Source organism: Pteropus vampyrus, unplaced genomic scaffold (genome assembly GCF_000151845.1).
Source record: "Pteropus vampyrus isolate Shadow unplaced genomic scaffold, Pvam_2.0 Scaffold1, whole genome shotgun sequence".
NCBI lineage: Eukaryota > Metazoa > Chordata > Mammalia > Chiroptera > Pteropodidae > Pteropus > Pteropus vampyrus.
Window position 1 is genome coordinate 3,584,737 of NW_011888782.1, and position 20,041 is coordinate 3,604,777.

Genomic DNA, 20,041 nt, shown 5'->3' on the forward strand with positions numbered 1-20,041 from the left:
ATATTTAAATTTAAATGCAGTTTAAAAATGAGGTCCTCTGTTGCACTGGCCCCTAGCCTTAGTCCATAATAGCCACATGGTGTGTATGGCTACCATATTGGACAATGCAGAGAGAGAACATTTCCATCTTTTCAGAAAGTTCTAGAGGACAGTGCTATTTTAGAGAAACTGTACTTTCTGTACCCCCACAATCAGTCTCTGTACTCCGTTATCAGCATTGAATACTATCATTTTAAGCCTATTTGATAGTCCAAAAAGAGAATCTCAATTTAATTTATATTACTTCTATTTAGAGTTGACCATTTTGACCGTTTCATTAGCTGTTGTATTTCCTCTGGGAATGGACTCATTTTGCTGTCTTGATATTTTCCTTATAGATTTAGACATGCTTGGAAAGATACTCTAAAGGAGCTATGCATCACGTTCTCATCTCCACGGCCTTGCCCCAGACCTAAGCATATGATACCTCTACTGGAAAAATGTGGAAATATCCTTTCCAAATGATGATGACAGTTACCATACTTAGGTTTTCCATAGCCTTTCTTCCTCTTTTTCTTTTCTCTGGTGTTCTGAGTATTCGTTTGGTTTCCTAGACATTTTACTTTGGTTTAGTAAAGACATGGCTGGGGCTGTTTCCCTACCTCTCAGGATGTGTCCACACTGTTCTCTTTCCCCAGCCCTGTGCTCCCACTAGAGTGACCCCACAGTGCCCTGTGCCTAGTACCCATTAAACACTACTCCATGAAATGCTATACGTTTAAGAAGGGTAGACAGGAAACGTTAAAACAAAAAATAGCTAATTTTATTTTTAATGGAACTTTTGGTTTTGGTAGCAGAGCTTATTTAAGATTATATTAAATATTTTCTCCCCAACAGCAAACATCGTCCTATAAAACACTCTCTTGGTATACAGGACATTTCACAATTTCCCCTTCATTGGCCGACAGCTGTGAAATAGGGAACCAAATGCTATCAAAGATAACTATGAATAATATGTGAGCAAATAAGTATCTGTGCTGTAGTCCTTCTCTTGCTTTGCCTTAATCCTGAGCAACAGTAAAAATGAATCCACAGAATCATTTAAGGATGAGGAAAGTGTAAAGGGATATTTTATTTACCCCCAAGAAAAAAACTTTGGGATCCTTGATTGGTGTCCAGCATATAGTTATGCCTCCCAGTGTGCCTGGGGTGAGGACACCTTCAGAGCCTAGTGCCTAAAATGTTACCTAAATTTAGTTGAGAGCAAATTGCCTTCAGTAGGCAAAGTAGATTGAAGGCTAGATGAAATCTCCCTTGATTTCCTATCTCCTCAGTGAGGCCAACATTGATCTTAAGTTGAGCTAAAGTCGACCTAGAAAACACATCTGTGAGCATTTTCCTTCCTCTTCAATGATAATAAAAATGGACATTATATAGGCTGTAGTTAAGATGGGAGTTGAAGCCAATGGGCATATTTGGTATCTAACGCCACCTTGTGGTGATGCATCCAAATCCTGGGCCCTTTCAAGGATTCCAATATTTAAAAATGACAGCCCTCTTGAAGGAATTTGGAGTTAATAATAATCATGGGAGAGGCCATTTTCTTGGGGAATACAAAGTAATAGAAATAACTTGAACTTGACTAGCCCTTTGTAGTAAACAAAGCCCTTGCACATGGTCTCATTTAATCCTGGCAGCAGCCCAGTGCTGTAGGTAGCGGGATCTCAGCCTTAGAGACGTGGAGACAGAGGCTCAGAGAAGTTGAAGGCTTGAATTCAGCAAATCCTGAACTTGAACCCACATGTTCATACTCCAAATCCTATAATTTATTAATATCATTGTATGCAGTATGTATATACTATATATTATGCAGTATATATAAAAAATTCGGGAGAAATATACAGTATAGGGTATATACTGTGTAGTATAATATACTATGTATATGCTACATATACTATACTACATAGTACTATAGTATTCATGCTATTTTCTATAGTACTGCTAACCAGTACCCACTAACTTTCTGAGGCTGTTTTGTCTGTAAAGACAAGGTAGTTTTGGTTGACTCTCTGTAGTCTACAATTCAACAAATGCTGTTACGGAGTTTTGCTACTAAACTGTACCCTTGCTTTCTTGGGTCCTTGGGCACCCAAATTGTGGGAGACTCTGCTCCTCTGTTGTGTTAATATGGGGGTGCAATAATGGAGGTGTGCTTAGGGAGAATTAACACAAGAACATTGAGGCAGTGGCACTCAAGTCATGTTTTTATAATGCTCAGTCTTTTGTTTTTTCTTAATCCAATTCACTGGCTCATAGCTAAAACCCTGACGGACTGTGTTACCTCATTCATTTAACTAGAAGTATATTTTACAACCAATATATTTTAAAGTGGGGTCACTGAGAGATTATCTTGCTCACTTTAAATATCCTAAGTGAAAATTTATGCAAGCCTTCCTTTATGGAGTAGGAATTCCTACTGTCGCTGAAGACAATGCCAAGTTGTGTTTGGAAGAAATTGTTAGCCTCATTTACAGATGTCCTCCCAGCCAACTACTGGCAAAGGTAGAGTGGCCTTTTCTTATGGCCAGGGTCCTTGTTAGCCTGTTCAGCTTTCTTTATGTGTGTGACTCCTGGCTCCTGGGCAGATGGTCTGCCCTGGATCAGCAACCTCTATGTGCACTCTTCAGTACACCTATCCCCATTTTACAAATGAGGAATCTGAGGTTCAAACGGGGTAAGCGATGAGGTCACAATTCCAAACAACTTGATAACAAAAGCCCACGCTTATCTTACTATATACCACATTGCCCGTTTTCTACCATTAAGTATCCCATTTTTACCCAGCTTGGCCACTAAAATCCAAGTGACATTGGTCAGACCTAATGAACAGGTGAAGTTCTGTGGAGGCAGTAGGCAGTTCTGGGGCTAGAGCTGGTGTGGGATTCATTCGGTGGAGGGGCATGGAGGAGAGCCCTGGATTGGAAGTAGGAGCCTTGGCCTGGTCCTGGCTCTCCCCTAACAAACTGCTCTGGGACAGGGTTTGACTCTCTTTAATGCCTGTGAGCATCTATCCTATAGGTACATCTTCTTTACAAGTTGATTTCAAAGAAAAATAAAAACACTGCAAAGAGAAAACGTGGTACTGTTATCAGTTTTGCTTTCACCTAGTACAGCCAACTTCCAGCCTTCAGAAGAAGGGGAGAATACACAATGCAACAGACCAGCAAGAGATAAGGGTTCCTCTTGCTTCCCCTACGCCAAGTACTAGAGGAGTGATGGCAGTTAGGACACCCGGCAAACACGCTGAGACCCACCGCCTCTCCCTCATCTCACCAGGAGCCAGGATTTATTCCAGTTGTACAAAATGGCTATGACTATTATCCAGCCCCTGCCCCACCAGGAACCCTCTTCAGATGTGGTTGGTGTTGAAGGGCCCTAGCTTGCTGCACACGTAGTCCGGCTAATACGCTCAAGACAGATGCTCTCATAAACAGCACTCTGCCAAAAAAAAAAAAAAGAAAAATAGGACAGAAGGCAGATGGTGGGGATAGGTGGTGGCCTTCTCCTCTCTTGAGGCAGTGTGGCCAGGGACTGGACCAACTATACAGGGTCTCAGAATTAGGCAGAGAGCCACAGTGGGTTCCTATGACACAACATAAGTGGTATTTGTGGAACACTGGTCTTGAAAAGGAATATAAAATAACTGAAGCACAGAAAATGGGCAAATATGAGACAGCGGAAAAAAGGGAACAGTCCTTCAAGCTAAAAATACATGTGGATGTGTTATTTTAGTCTATTTGGCCTCATTTTTTACAGGGCTGTCTGACATGCTGCCTAGAGGCACATTTACAGAATCACATCAGTAATGACAAAGATCTCTTTAAGTGCTACTGGGTCTTTATGCTTTCCTCTGGGGGCTTTTAGTCAACATGGCTAAATTATGTTATACTGTAAAACTTTTCAGGCTTTGCAATTCTACTTGCTTTTGCATTTCTATAATACATACACACATAAACACACACTTGCTACTTTTTAATACAAAAATTAAACATACTCATTTAAAAAAGTTAAAATATAAGAATACACAAAATAAAAAGTGTGACTTTATCGTCCTTCACAAATGCAACCTTGTGAAAGGTCAGGACTTTTGACCCACGCCCAGTGTCATAGCAGTTGCGTTCTTCGGAGACTTTCGGAATTTGCTCTGAAGGAAAACTCTCGGCACACACAGACCTTCTTTTTTATTCACTGTTTCCCGAAAGACATACTCGTTCACCACTTCTTCATAACCTGAGTCCATAAAGAGCTGGGCCAGGAATTCTGTAAGACATGCAGATCAACAACACTTGATATTTGCTTTGCGGTGATGAGGAGGACTGGAGGGCTGAGACAGATTTTTTTTAATGTAATGAAAATTTCAATGCTAAACTTTCAATGCTAAAGTAACACTCCTACTTCTCATCATGTTACACCCCCGAAAAAATCCCCACCTAAAATTTAATCAGAAAAGTTTAAGGACAACCTAGAAAATACCCACAGTGCCCTATTGTGAGTCCCCCAAATACAAATGTCTGAGTAAAAAGAAATAAAATTCCAACTGGCTATCTTCATACGAAGTCTGCATGTGTTCAATTTGTTTACCTCAAGCACCTCATCTATCCTAACATGAAGAAGGAAAATTTGTGACCAGAGTAGGGGAAAAAAAAATCACCTAATGATGATATGCTCTAAGGAAAATTTAACCCAAATAATATATCACTACACTTTAAGTGAAACAAATGGAATAAATGGCTATGTAGCAAAAATAAAGACTCTGATTAAGAGCTTATTCCAAAGATTGTGCTCTGAAGCACTTTGCAGCTATTATTGCATCTTCTCAATTATTTACAACTGGTTTAATCAAATTTCATGAATCAGAAACATGAAAACAAATTTAAAATTTTTACCTGACATTTTTATTTTACAATTTTAATGGTAATCAATCATTTTTCATTTCATTTTGGAATCAAAACAGTATTTCAAGAAATACAGAAGTTTCTAAGAAACAAAGCTTAAGAAGTAATTATTTTATGGTCCATATAATTAAGTTGGCTTAAAACTAATGTTCGAAATACCTAAAACATTGACATAATGTACGGAACTTGGATGTTTTTATCAAAAATTACTTTTTAAGGAACCCCCTCTAGCAAATTTATACATTTAAAAACAGATCCAATCACTTTTATAGAAAAATGTTTCTTGCCTTTGTGGCCTGAGAAAGTAATCTCAGGGCTTTACACTGTCTTATTTGCTTTATTTTTGACTGAACAAAGTGAAGATTCTGAGTTGCCCTCCCCTTTTCCAGCACAGTTCCTGGTACAGCATTCACCTAGTGTGTGTGAGCCTGTCCACTAACCCAGGCTAACTAGACATCGTCACCAAAAGAGGTTTGTGAGCTTACCACGGCCAGGGGCTGTGTCTATGTCATCCCAGGTGCTAGGTAAATGGCATATGTCAGAAAGCTTATTCCAGGGTCTCGTGCTTGTGTGCTAAGTACTGCCACCCGCGGCTTCCCCCAGTATTACAGTGATAAAACAGATAAGAAATAAAGACAGATTCCTTTAATCTTACCATCAGTAAAAAAATATGATCTCGTTCCATCTTGTCTAACATAAAAGTTTTCTCCAAGTTTGCTGCCGGCTTTAAACCTAAGCATGGCATGATCATATAGTCCATAGTCACGAAACAAGACATTTTTGCCTGGTTTTAATACCTGAAAAGCAAAAACAGGCTGCATATAACTTTGGGGAACCCAGTCAAGTAAAGCTTACCATAAAATAAAAATCTGACTTAGGGATTATATTAACTTATACTTATGATAATTATAAAAGGGGGCCAGACTGAAATACCCCTAATATGAAGGAAAAAGGGCCTGCTAATCAAAGGTGTAGTCAGACAGTAGAGGGAAACTTCTTGAGCACTTACAGGAACACAGTGGAAGGTCCAGTGTCATACAATTAAAATGTTAATAACATTAAACAAAACAGTCTTATCCTCATTAAAGCATTTATTAGTCATCTCCTAGTACATGACCTTATAATTAAACTGCCTCTTTAAAAATATGTCATTTTGGCTTTTTCCTGATTCCGGTTAGCTTTCCTCATTCTGAGTCTCAGTACTGGTTTCACTGTGCTACAATTATGTATAGCTTGCCCATCAGGCTAATAACTGACATATGCCTAGCACTGTATAGCTTACCACACGTGATCTCATTGGATCTTCATCCAATTCTAGGAGCAAGGAATGTGTTTACTGTCCTCATGTGAGATAAGGAAACTGATGACAGAAAAGGTGATTTGTCTACAATCACATATCAGCTAGTTAGTGGGGGAGACAGGACTCACATTTGGGTTAAAAAGCATCATATAATAAAAGCAGAAACATTTGTTTGCCCTGGCAGGTGTATGTGTGGGGTATCATTCCAATGCCATTCACACTACCAACAAGAAAAGAGGCTACGCGGGGCAGAGTAACTTCAAACTGTGCTGCACTTCTTGATGTGAGGAGGAGTGGATCTTCAGGCCAGTACAGCTGTTTAGGGAAAGGGATCAGTGTGAGGCCCAGACAGGAGTCCCACACTAAAGCCTTCCAGATACATGTATCACAGGGTAGGTGTCTCAAAAACTGAAAACATCAGCAGGGTGTGGGTGTTACTTCCTCTATTTTACAAAGCATATTGCATATGCTTTCCAGAATGAAAAGTGAGATGCCTTGGGACACTTGTTTATGTATGTATGTATGTATGTATGTATGTATGTATGTATGTATGTATCTACTTTTATTAAGTTTATTGGGGTAACATTGCTTAGTACAATTATATAATTTTCAGGTGTAGATTGTAATCTGACATTTGTATATTCTATTGTGTGTTTACCACCCAAAGTCCAGTTTCCTTCAGCTACCATATATTTGATCGGGACACTTGCTTTTTATGTGAAAATTCTTTCAAACTGCGTTAACACTACCAAATAAGAGTGGACTTTAAAGGGGGCTCTAATTTTATTAAATCTTATTCTGACCCATCGCATCAACAAGATGATTTTTAAAACATATGACATATGTTATTATAATAGATTTTTTCATGTAGTTTCATGTATTTCCTCTTTCTGAACAGAATATGAAAGACTGTCCATAATATTTGCAAGTGTGCTAGCAGATTTTCTCATTTAATAATTTTTATCAATACTAGCATGCATTTTAAATATTGTCAGTAAAGAGCTTCTTCTATAAAAACATTCTTACCTTGGTTAGAAATGCTAAGTTTTAAAATCTGAATAATTGAGAAGGGAAAATTTTGAAAAAATTAACTCATATGAGAAAGACTTATTCTTCCATTTCAGAAGGAAGGAAATACTACATGGGACAGTGGAAAGAACACTCACTCAGTTTCCAATCAATTTTGGGAATCTTGATTCATATCCCAGTTCTTCCATTAACTAGTTGAATGACCTTGAGCAAGTAATTCCATCCCTCTGTATATGTTTTCTCGTCTGTAAAATAATAATGATACTAATGCCTCTTTTGATCATGGCACTGGATAGTTAACCTGGCATTTTTCAATGTTAGGTTCTTTCATTCTCCCAACTACTCCAAGAATTGGATAGACGAAGTCTATTATGCCCACTTTAAAGTAAGTAAGGCTAAGAGTAAAAGTTACTTGCCTGAGGTTTCAAGGCAAGTCAGTGGCACGAGGTAGACCAAATCCAGATCTTCCAATGACAAATTTGGTCCATTTTTACTTCATCATTTTATTCAAAAAATGAGGGAATTCAACTTTAAGGTTGTCTTTCAGTTTAAAATTATGTAGTTTTAAAATTTCTTTGGTATTAACGTCTTGGAGTAATTAGATCTACAACAGCTTTTATAATTCTTTTAATATTTTCTAAGTAGACAATTATATTATCTGCAAATAATGAGTTTTGTTTATTTCTCATCCTTAAACCTTTTCTCTTCTTGTCATTTTGAGCTGACTAGGACCTCCAGTACAATGCTGAATACAAGTATTGGTAGTGGGCGCCCACATCTCCATAAAGTTCTTGATATTCCTTATTCTATCCTAATTTCTACTCCTCTCTCAAACCTGAAACACTTCGTAAGTGGAATTACAAGTATCCACAACCTCTTCTTAATGTTCCCTTCATTCCTGTGCTCACAGAAACCTGACTGTCCCCTGATGATAATGTTTTCCTTGCAGGAGCTCAAGTCATGGCTGTGTTTTCTCCCACTACCCTTGTACCACCGGGCTTGAAGACCGAGCTGGTGTCCTCCTTGCTCCTCATTGCTACTTTCTGTGCATTCTCCTTTCTCCTCCCTAAATGCCCCAGATCTGAATCTCCAGTCATCAGATTATATCACCCAGTATCCCTTTTTGTTACTGCTGTCTTTTAGTTCCATGGTCACTTCCCTTCATTTCGTTATGAACGTATCTTCTGGTTTATTCTTATTCTTAACACTGCTCCATTCTTAATTCTGGTCAATTTCAATATACTTGTGGATTATCCTTCCAAATATGCTGGCTTCTTAATGACTTGAGCTTCTCTTCCAAAGATCTTGTCCACTATTCTACTTGAACCTTGTCAAAACTAAAAAGTATAATCCTCTATACCCTGTCATACAGGTCAATCCATGACCACCCCTACTATCTTTTCAGCTGTCCAGTTCACCATCTTTATTAATCCTTTACCGTCAACCGGACCTTTAATTCAGGTGATCCTACTGTCTCTTCCCTGATGCCTTTTCTTCCCTCTTTAGCAGCTTAAGTTCCATGATTATTTATTGGTAAAGGCTGGGTTCTCATCTGCTCACATACCAGGGGCAGGGAAAAGGGTTAGAAAAAACCTTACATGAGGAGGGCTAAAACCAATATGGCAACATCTGAATTTAATAATAATATTGTTTTAAGCGAGAATTATTATCCCTAACAAGTTTCCAGTGTCTTGAAATTTCTACCTTATTACTCTATTAAAACAATTAAAATTGGGGTTAAATTTTAAAGTAGAGCTCTAAATACATAGAAGCTCCCTTACCTAACATTTACTTTTCAACTTGCTGAATGCTCTCCACTTCCTTTGTAAAGGAGGGAGCCCACGACTGACTGAACAGATGAGGCTTACAGGCTTTCCAGACGCACGCTTGCACTTTAGTGCCCCCCAAGTAAGCTGCATGCTTACCACTAGTCACTTACGTGTGTTCCCAAACTTGCCTGTGCCAGTTGTACTTAGATTTATAATTATACACGAGTATATAAACAATGCAATATGAACGTGAACAGAAGCCATTTTTATTTTCTATGAAAAGTAGGTTGAATACTTTGGAAAGATTTGATAAAAGAAGAAATTAACAAACTATTTAATTAGGTATGGAAGAATCAACTGTGGAGGTCAGGGTAAAAATATAAAAGAATCTGCCCTCACATTACTTTCCAATTGTTTTTAAGTTCTTATTCCACTTTTAAAGAAACAAAAACTCTTTCATATGTGTGGTTCATGTCGGGAAGATAAATGGCTCTAAACTCAAAGAAAAGGCCTTGGCTTTATATCAAAAGTGATAAATGAATACTAATATATCTTAAGTTATAATAAAAATGTCTCAGGTAAGAATTTACCATTTTTTATGATTTCTTGACTTAGCTGATTTTTAAATTAATCAACACTGATACCAATTGTATAGATAAGAAAGCTGTTACTGTAGTTTACAAAGCATCTTCATATATGATCTTACCTGCATCTCACAATAACTGTCAGTGAGACATACCTCCATTTTACAGACAAGGAAATTTACACCTCAAATTCCCAGGGAAGGAAGATGAGGTGGCTTATCTCAAGTCACATCACTTACAAGTGAAGCTTTACTTCCCGAGTGCTACAGCAGCCTCCTGGTGGCCACAGCAGTTTGGGTTCTTCCCATTCTAAGAGCGAACGATGGCAGTAACAACAATGGCTGACTGAAAGAGCACTTACCACGTTCTAGGCATTATGTTAAGTGCTTTATTCATATCTCATATAATCTACCCTAAATCCTAAGATCTAGGAACTATTATCTCAACATTGAGGTAATGAAACTGAGGCTCAGAGAGGATATGGAACTTGCCTAAATAGAGAAGCCAGATTTTGACTCTAGGCACTCTGACTGTATGCTCTTGACCACTGAATCACACTTCCCTCTACTTTACGGCAGGACTCCACAGATCCCAGGTTAACTGAAAAATCATCCTTGCTCCAAGGCTGGCCTGAAGAGGAGCAATGGCCACCAGACAAACCAAAGCTTAGGGTGGATGTTTTATGCAGGAGCATCCCTTTCCATACACTGACAATACATCCTTCATAGTGAGAATGGGGACTCTGAACCTAGATGGTACATGGGCCTCAGAGGGAAGGTAAACAAGACCAAGATGTCCAACCCTCAAGTGCAGGCTCCAAATCACTAACCTTATAAATGTTTTGTAAGACAAGCTGCATCTTATCAGGGTGAACAGCAGAGAGCACAAATATCAACATGACGACATCCACAGACTCTGGGGGCACATGTTCCAGAAGGTCATCTTTAGTTAGATCACACTGGAATACCTTGCATCTTTCTGTGTCATATAAAGGATTTTGCTAGAAAGGGAAAAAAAACACAAAGAATTTTAATACGACATTCATGTTGATACATATAGAAATATAGAGCCTCAAAAGGAGATCCTGTTTCCACTTGTACTACTGCACAGAAATCAATGATGTTTGTTACTGGGTAAAACTGAATAATGAACCATTTACATACTAAAGCATGTAATATTCAATGTTGCTACGAGAGGACAAGATTTCATTTTAACAACTTATTATTAACTAAAGAGAGAACAGTCTATTACTTACTCAAAACTGAGTATTTCAGAAGCATGTATTTCCAGGGACATGATAATCCACACTGGCCTCTGCTTCCTTAATCCTCCTTTGAATCATCCATTACAAAACTAAATCCTACGAGAAGTCTTTCCGGCTCCCCTTACTGGGATGCTCCCACAGTTCCGGTTATATTTTCCCTTGATGCATAAAGGCAAATAAGCCTAACTTTTTTTTTTTTTTTTTTTAACTACAAGTGTGTTCCTGGTACATTTTGGTTGGTGGGTTTCAACACATATATAAGAATATTTTGAAGAAAAATATTACTTTTCTTTAAATAAAGATCTAAATAAAGAGATAGACATACAAAGTGGTTGGATGGGAAGATTCAATATTGAAAAGATGTCAATTCTACCTATCATTGCACTTACAATCTCAACTGAATTCTAATAAATATCTAGAAACTTGACAAGATAAGTCTAACTAACCTGGAAGCAAAAATCTTTAGAAATAGCCAACTCAACCTTTAAAATGAAGAGCAATGAAGAAGAAGGTACACTACTGGACATCAAAACATTATAAATGTAATACTAAAACAATGTGCTTTGAGAATGGGGACAAACAAATCACTGGAACAGAACAGAGTTTCAAAACAGACCCATGTATATAGAGAAAATTTAGTATTGGATACGACAAAAGACAGATGACAAAGATGACAATGAGATTAAAAGAATGTATATAATAAAGGTAACAATTATCAGGGAGGGAAAATGAAATTTTCATTTAATTTATTGTGTTCAAACAATTAGCTTTCCATTTGTATTAAAAGACTGGCTACCCAAATGAATTAAAGGACTTCCAGTTTCAGCACAGAGATGTACACCAGTGGAAAGATGTAGCTCCCATCCTTAAAACAAGAAAAAAGCTGGACAGAGTAATGAACAACCAAAATCTGGAAAGAGAAAGGTGCCTTCATGGAAAGACAAGACCCAAGCATTTGCTTACCTGAAGCAAAAGCCTCCAGAGTGGAAAGATAACACTAGAATCTGACAGACTGCTGGAATGTGGGTGTTATATTGTGAAGCTCCTGGGGGCTGAAGTCACAGGGACGTTCTCACCCTTTTGCAGGGGTTTCACCAGAAACATCACCAGGCTTTCACAGAGAGGACGGGGTTCTTTCTGGTGCTGGACTTCCTTATCTCCTTTACAGAAAAGGTTTAACCTGCTAGGGACAGGTCATTTGAGGCCGGCATCCTTAGGGAACTGGTGGAATACCACTGCTACTGGGGAAAGGAATGACTCTGCCCAGATCTAGTCTTAATCTGCAGGAAGAAAAGCCTCAACACCAAAGAGGAGGGCAGTAGTGGATACCTCATACAGCTCTATTCTTGGAGAAGTAGAAGGTCATACCCTGCAGACACAGGCCGGGTATGCAGTTCAAAAACTGAGAATCAGAACATTAGTGAACAATCCCTTCTCCCATACCCTACCAACAAGTCTCCAGTAATAAGAATAGTGGACTGCAGCTGGAAAAGCCACAAGAGCATTTATAATTATACACGAGTATATACACAATGCAATATGAACGTGAACAGAAGCCATTTTTATTTTCTATGAAAAGTAGGTTGAATACTTTGGAAAGATTTGATAAAGAAGAAATTAACAAACTATTTAATTAGGTATGGAAGAATCAACTGTGGAAGTCAGGGTAAAAATATAAAAGAATCTGCCCTCACATTACTTTCCAATTGTTTTTAAGTTCTTATTCCACTTTTAAAGAAACAAAAACTCTTTCATATGTGTGGTTCATGTCGGGAAGATAAATGGCTCTAAACTCAAAGAAAAGGCCTTGGCTTTATATCAAAAGTGATAAATGAATACTAATATATCTTAAGTTATAATAAAAATGTCTCAGGTAAGAATTTACCATTTTTTATGATTTCTTGACTTAGCTGATTTTTAAATTAATCAACACTGATACCAATTGTGTAGATAAGAAAGCTGTTACTGTAGTTTACAAAGCATCTTCATATATGATCTTAACTGCATCTCACAATAACTGTCAGTGAGACATACCTCCATTTTACAGACAAGGAAATTTACACCTCAAATTCCCAGGGAAGGAAGATGAGGTGGCTTATCTCAAGTCACATCACTTACAAGTGAAGCTTTACTTCCCGAGTGCTACAGCAGCCTCCTGGTGGCCACAGCAGTTTGGGTTCTTCCCATTCTAAGAGCGAACGATGGCAGTAACAACAATGGCTGACTGAAAGAGCACTTACCACGTTCTAGGCATTATGTTAAGTGCTTTATTCATATCTCATATAATCTACCCTAAATCCTAAGATCTAGGAACTATTATCTCAACATTGAGGTAATGAAACTGAGGCTCAGAGAGGATATGGAACTTGCCTAAATAGAGAAGCAGATTTTGACTCTAGGCACTCTGACTGTATGCTCTTGATCACTGAATCACACTTCCCTCTACTTTACGGCAGGACTCCACAGATCCCAGGTTAACTGAAAAATCATCCTTGCTCCAAGGCTGGCCTGAAGAGGAGCAATGGCCACCAGACAAACCAAAGCTTAGGGTGGATGTTTTATGCAGGAGCATCCCTTTCCATACACTGACAATACATCCTTCATAGTGAGAATGGGGACTCTGAACCTAGATGGTACATGGGCCTCAGAGGGAAGGTAAACAAGACCAAGATGTCCAACCCTCAAGTGCAGGCTCCAAATCACTAACCTTATAAATGTTTTGTAAGACAAGCTGCATCTTATCAGGGTGAACAGCAGAGAGCACAAATATCAACATGACGACATCCACAGACTCTGGGGGCACATGTTCCAGAAGGTCATCTTTAGTTAGATCACACTGGAATACCTTGCATCTTTCTGTGTCATATAAAGGATTTTGCTAGAAAGGGAAAAAAAACACAAAGAATTTTAATACGACATTCATGTTGATACATATAGAAATATAGAGCCTCAAAAGGAGATCCTGTTTCCACTTGTACTACTGCACAGAAATCAATGATGTTTGTTACTGGGTAAAACTGAATAATGAACCATTTACATACTAAAGCATGTAATATTCAATGTTGCTACGAGAGGACAAGATTTCATTTTAACAACTTATTATTAACTAAAGAGAGAACAGTCTATTACTTACTCAAAACTGAGTATTTCAGAAGCATGTATTTCCAGGGACATGATAATCCACACTGGCCTCTGCTTCCTTAATCCTCCTTTGAATCATCCATTACAAAACTAAATCCTACGAGAAGTCTTTCCGGCTCCCCTTACTGGGATGCTCCCACAGTTCCGGTTATATTTTCCCTTGATGCATAAAGGCAAATAAGCCTAACTTTTTTTTTTTTTTTTTTTAACTACAAGTGTGTTCCTGGTACATTTTGGTTGGTGGGTTTCAACACATATATAAGAATATTTTGAAGAAAAATATTACTTTTCTTTAAATAAAGATCTAAATAAAGAGATAGACATACAAAGTGGTTGGATGGGAAGATTCAATATTGAAAAGATGTCAATTCTACCTATCATTGCACTTACAATCTCAACTGAATTCTAATAAATATCTAGAAACTTGACAAGATAAGTCTAACTAACCTGGAAGCAAAAATCTTTAGAAATAGCCAACTCAACCTTTAAAATGAAGAGCAATGAAGAAGAAGGTACACTACTGGACATCAAAACATTATAAATGTAATACTAAAACAATGTGCTTTGAGAATGGGGACAAACAAATCACTGGAACAGAACAGAGTTTCAAAACAGACCCATGTATATAGAGAAAATTTAGTATTGGATACGACAAAAGACAGATGACAAAGATGACAATGAGATTAAAAGAATGTATATAATAAAGGTAACAATTATCAGGGAGGGAAAATGAAATTTTCATTTAATTTATTGTGTTCAAACAATTAGCTTTCCATTTGTATTAAAAGACTGGCTACCCAAATGAATTAAAGGACTTCCAGTTTCAGCACAGAGATGTACACCAGTGGAAAGATGTAGCTCCCATCCTTAAAACAAGAAAAAAGCTGGACAGAGTAATGAACAACCAAAATCTGGAAAGAGAAAGGTGCCTTCATGGAAAGACAAGACCCAAGCATTTGCTTACCTGAAGCAAAAGCCTCCAGAGTGGAAAGATAACACTAGAAATCTGACAGACTGCTGGAATGTGGGTGTTATATTGTGAAGCTCCTGGGGGCTGAAGTCACAGGGACGTTCTCACCCTTTTGCAGGGGTTTCACCAGAAACATCACCAGGCTTTCACAGAGAGGACGGGGTTCTTTCTGGTGCTGGACTTCCTTATCTCCTTTACAGAAAAGGTTTAACCTGCTAGGGACAGGTCATTTGAGGCCGGCATCCTTAGGGAACTGGTGGAATACCACTGCTACTGGGGGAAAGGAATGACTCTGCCCAGATCTAGTCTTAATCTGCAGGAAGAAAAGCCTCAGCACCAAAGAGGAGGGCAGTAGTGGATACCTCATACAGCTCTATTCTTGGAGAAGTAGAAGGTCATACCCTGCAGACACAGGCCGGGTATGCAGTTCAAAAACTGAGAATCAGAACATTAGCGAACAATCCCTTCTCCCATACCCTACCAACAAGTCTCCAGTAATAAGAATAGTGGACTGCAGCTGGAAAAGCCACAAGAGCAGACTCTTTATGGGCAACAGCACAAAGGGAGAGAAGCCAAGAGGAGAGACAAAAACTGTCACCAGAGGCGTGTAAAGTCTGTGGTGCCCATAGCAACAGCAAACCTCACAGGTAACTACAGTAACAGCAGACCTCAAACACAGCCCAACTTCTGTCTAGATTACAAATCCTTATGATGTCAGTATCCACTGCCCTATACAACAAATCTGGCTCTTAACAAAAAAGTACAAGGCATACCAAAACACAAGAAAAAACTCAGTCTGAAGAGAAAAAGCAACCATCACAACCAGACTCAAATATGACACAAATGTTGGAACTAAAAGTTTGGGCATTTAAAATAACTATAATTAATATGTAAAAGGCTCTATAGAAAAAAGTGGACAACACACAAGATCAGATAGGTAATTTCAGTAGAGAGAGACTACAAAAAACATCAAATGGAAATGCTAAAAACCAAAAACTAAATAACAGAAATGAAGAATGTTTTTCATAGGCTCATCAAGGAGAATGAATGCTTATTGCCTAAGAAAGAATCGGTGAACTTGATGATGGGACAAGAGAAATTATACCAACTGAAAATGCAAAGAAAAAAGAAGTTTAAAAACAAAAAAAGCAAAACAGCATCCAAGAGCTGTAGTACAATAGCAAATGGCGTAATATACATATAACTGGAGAAGAGAGAACAGAGCTGAAGAAATATTTGAAGAAATAATGACCAATGTTGTTCCAAATTAAAAAAAAAAATTAACCAAAATGATAAAAAGAATGTACAGGTGATTCTATAACTCCTAAACAAAACATAAAACTTTAGCACCTCAAAAGGAACAGGTTAATAAACTTGACATAATAATTTAAATCCTGTCATAGAACAATACCATAAAACAACATTGAATAAACTAGAAGAAACGTTTGCAACATACATAACAGAATCAGAATGTATACTAAAAATGAGAGAAAATGACAAAAAAATGGGAAAGGTTAGGAACAGACGATTCATAACATAAGCTCCATGTGAGTTGGGGTTTTTGTGTTTTGTTCACTATGTAATCACAGTGCTTAGAACAATGATTGGCACACATTAGGCTCTCGATAAATATATGTGAAATGAACTCACAAGTAGGAAAATACTAATGCTTATTTACATATTATAAAGACTTCAACTTCACTGATTATAAGGAATGAACAAATTAAAATATGGAGACATTATATTTTGCCCATAAGATTGGGAGATATAAAAGACTGACATCAAATGTTGAGGCACAGAGAAAAATTTATCTTTATATTCTTGGTAAAATTGTAAATTGGTATAATTTTCTGAAAGGAAACGGCATTATCTATTAAAATTTAAATGTGTATATGCTTTCTCCAAGGAATTCTACTTCTTCCATTATTCATCACAGAGAAATGTGTACATGTGTTTTGGGGAACATGTGCATAAGGCTGATTACATTAACCCTACTTATAAGAGCAGAAAATTAGTAACAATTTAAATAAATATCAACAAGGTAATTGTTAAAGTATGGTATATCCATTCTATGGAATACTGCAATAGGTAAATAAAATATGGTAGATCTATATCTACTGAAATGAAAAACTCTGCAAGATGTAGTGTGACAAAAACAATATATAGTACAATGTGATACCACTATTAAAAAGTCTAATAAAAAAAAATCTAATGGATGCTAAAACTCTGAAAAATTGATAGAAAACGAGGTATTTGCATGTTGCCAAAGTATCCCCCATATATTTGTTCATGGCAAAAGGGAAATACTTGTACAACAGAAGAATTCAGTAGTTAGTACTTTAACTGAGTGACTAAAGTTAGTGTCACTTATAGTAAGATTACCAGACCTTATTGCCTCCTGACAGGATATAATATGAAAGATACAACATCACGTACTAAAGTATTTTTGCCAAAAATAATTTACCCAATTTAAATCTAACTGCTAGTTTAAAGAAAAAATAGGGGCTAGAGGAATAAGTTCAACAATGACACAATCAGAACAATTTGGAAAGTAGGGCCTCTCTCACTACAGAAAATGGTTGCTCTTCAAAAACTCATTGTCAGTGGGGAAAAAGGTCAATAGGAAGGGTAGGGATATTTTAGGGTAAGGAGATTTAAGGTATATAATAAAGTATAAGATGTAGTCCTTGATTAACTACAGCTATAAAAGATATCTAGCACTATGGGGAAATATGAATCTAGACTGGGTATTAATGACATTAGGAGATTAGTTATTTTTGTTAGATATACATGTTTTGTGGTCATGTAGAGAAAATTCTTATCGAGGATGTACGCAGGCTTATGTAGCAGTAATTTTACTTTAAAACAGTTCAACAAAGAAAAAAGTCTATAAAACAAATGAGGCAAAATGCTGGTAAATCATTAAATTTGGGTGTAAGTATATGAGTGTCATTATGGTATTTATTTCTACTTTTCTGAATACGGTTGTGTTTCTATATGTATTAATATCATGTATGTAAATAGGAAAACTACATATATGGTGATCACAGCTGGTTAGCTCCAGGGAGAGGACTGGAATTGGCCAAATGGGTATAGAGGGCAGGTTAAACAAGTCTAAGAAAACAAATGTAACAGAATACGAGGATGGTGCACCAACCTTGACATATTCAACTGCTCTTGGAGAAAAATCACAAGCATAAGCAAAGATGTTCAGATCTTCTTCTAAAAGCGGAAATAAACAGTTCCCAACCCCACAGCCAGCCTCGAGCATAGTCAATTTTTGATTTTCAAACTGAGGAAAGAGAACTCAAAGTTACAACACAATACATTGGCATAATGAAGAAACAAACCAAACAAAAAGGTCCAGAAATGAAAGACAAGGCCTCTGCCACCTTGAGCAAACATTAAAAAAGTAAACTGATTACTGAAAGCTAATATTGATATATCAATTTGTTGTGCAACATTGAGCAATTTGTTATGGAGAAAACACAGCATAATGGCTAAGAGAACAGGCTCTGGGGCTAAACCACCTGCACTCAACCCAGATTCCTCCCCTTGCCCCTGTGTTCTGTCACTGGACAAATCACTCAAACAGCTTTGTACCTCAATTTCATCAGTAAGTGGAGATAATATCAATGCCTAATTGACAGCCTTATTAGAAGGCTTAAATTATAGAATACATATGAAGTTCTAGAGAAGGGCCATGGTAAAGTGTTCATCATCATCATTACTGTGAATCTGAATCTGTCACTTAAGTTATTCAGTACAAATTTAATATTTACAACTTTCAGATTACAGAAACAGACATGTCCATTAAAGTTCTCTCTCCTATGTATTATACAACCCAAAGACTGCTAAAACTACTTGAGACCAGTTTATTTCTCTCTAAGGTACAAAGCATTCTGGCAGGCTTCATAAATTCTCTACCTCATACTTCCATTAAAAAGCAATAAAGCACTCCTCTTCTAAACATTTTAAATGACGAACAGCTCGAATAAGGTGTAACATTACCTCCCTACATGATCTGAGCTCCTCAAACTCTCTAGTGGTCCAGTGTCTATCTTTGAAGAAATTAGTACTATTTCTTTTGTAAAAAAGGTCCCAGTTCTTCTGAGCCTCTTTTTCCAGTTTTTGTTGTTTAAAGTTAGACACTAAAACTTGGTCTCTTTTCAGTTTCTCCTCTTCTTCAGAGCTGAGAATCCGTGCCTGCAGCCCTTTCCTTTGCAAAGATGCCATCTCATAAGTTGATGGTAGTATATTTAACATTGCTGAAGATTCTCCATCCCTGAATAACTTGAGGAATCCAAGCTGATTCTGCAGATATAAGCAGATGTGATGTGGTTCCTCAGGTTGGGTTCAAGCCTCAGGCAGAATTCCTGCTTCAAAGGAAAAAGAATGAGATTCTGATTAGTGGTTCTAGAAGAGTTCTTTAAGACGCTGAGTTAGTAGTTCTAGAATAATTCTCTCACAGAAGTTAAATTCACCAAGCATTTACTAGTGCTGACTCTACACAAAACCCCACCCACTAAACGAGGAGAGGTCACAAAGAAGACCAAGACAAAGTCCCTACTTTCGTGGGGCTTACGTTCAAGTGGCCCAGGACTCTCATGCGCCGAAGTCTAATTCAAACAAGAATAAGTCATCTACTATAATAAATCGGTTTAGTTTAGAAAAAGGACATTCCCAATAACTGAATGAGAAACCTTTGAGAGAAAATACTCATTAACTTTCGGTGCCTGTGAAAGGGGTGACTTAACAACAGCCACAACAGCTGCCCTAACTGGAGGCAGGTGGTCAAGTGCCAGACAGAAGTGGGCTCATCGTTTCCCAAGGACCGGAGACTCAATTTTTTTCAGGGGAAGATGGAACAACTATGTCCAGATGACCCGAGTCTCTGACTGCACTCACAAGAAGCTGTCTCCCGACCAGAGGGGGCGTCGCTTTCCAGGAACTGAGGCCCTCGCTCCGCCATCACGGCACAAAGACAGAGCGATGCGTGGCGTAGTGTCCATCTGCCTCAGGACACTCGGGGTAAACTAGGGCGTCCAGG

The 20,041-nt window shown here is 37.8% G+C and overlaps 2 protein-coding genes across 4 annotated transcripts in view; one reads left to right on the forward strand and one right to left on the reverse strand.

Moving 5' to 3' along the window:
• Window positions 1-3,996: 3,996 nt before the first annotated feature.
• On the reverse strand, window positions 3,997-20,035 carry METTL6 (methyltransferase like 6). Of its 3 annotated transcripts, XR_002780193.1 has the most exons (6): window positions 19,003-19,398; window positions 18,149-18,283; window positions 13,588-13,758; window positions 7,401-7,508; window positions 5,590-5,731; window positions 3,997-4,299 (listed from the first exon to the last, which is right to left on the reverse strand). XR_002780193.1 is itself a non-coding variant. In XM_011354376.2 (5 exons), the coding sequence occupies exons 1-5, from the start codon at window positions 19,255-19,257 to the stop codon at window positions 4,118-4,120; spliced, it is 885 nt and encodes a 294-aa protein (XP_011352678.1). In that variant the 5' UTR covers window positions 19,258-19,398; the 3' UTR covers window positions 3,997-4,117. The 3 variants fall into 3 exon arrangements, 2 of the variants coding, with proteins under 2 accessions (XP_011352678.1, XP_011352748.1); XM_011354376.2 differs by lacking the exon at window positions 7,401-7,508; XM_011354446.2 differs by lacking the exons at window positions 7,401-7,508; window positions 18,149-18,283 and having other exon boundaries at window positions 19,003-20,035.
• EAF1 (ELL associated factor 1) overlaps window positions 19,873-20,041 on the forward strand; it is a 13,714-nt gene continuing 13,545 nt past the window's right edge. The window contains exon 1 of the mRNA XM_011354809.2: window positions 19,873-20,022. Within this exon, the coding sequence (XP_011353111.1) occupies window positions 19,873-20,022 (150 nt within the window). The remainder of the gene's footprint in view (window positions 20,023-20,041) is intronic.

Bases quoted from the DNA above. Each gene is read 5' to 3' on its own strand.
- METTL6 (XM_011354376.2), bottom strand. From the start codon at position 19,257: ATGTTAAATATACTACCATCAACTTATGAGATGGCATCTTTGCAAAGG. The intron at 13,759-18,148 runs GTTGGTGCACCA...TTCCCTTTCTAG, and splicing joins GAGCAGTTGAATATGTCAAG to CAAAATCCTTTATATGACAC. The intron at 4,300-5,589 runs GTAAGATTAAAG...CATGTCTTACAG, and splicing joins ATCATATTTTTTTACTGATG to AATTCCTGGCCCAGCTCTTT.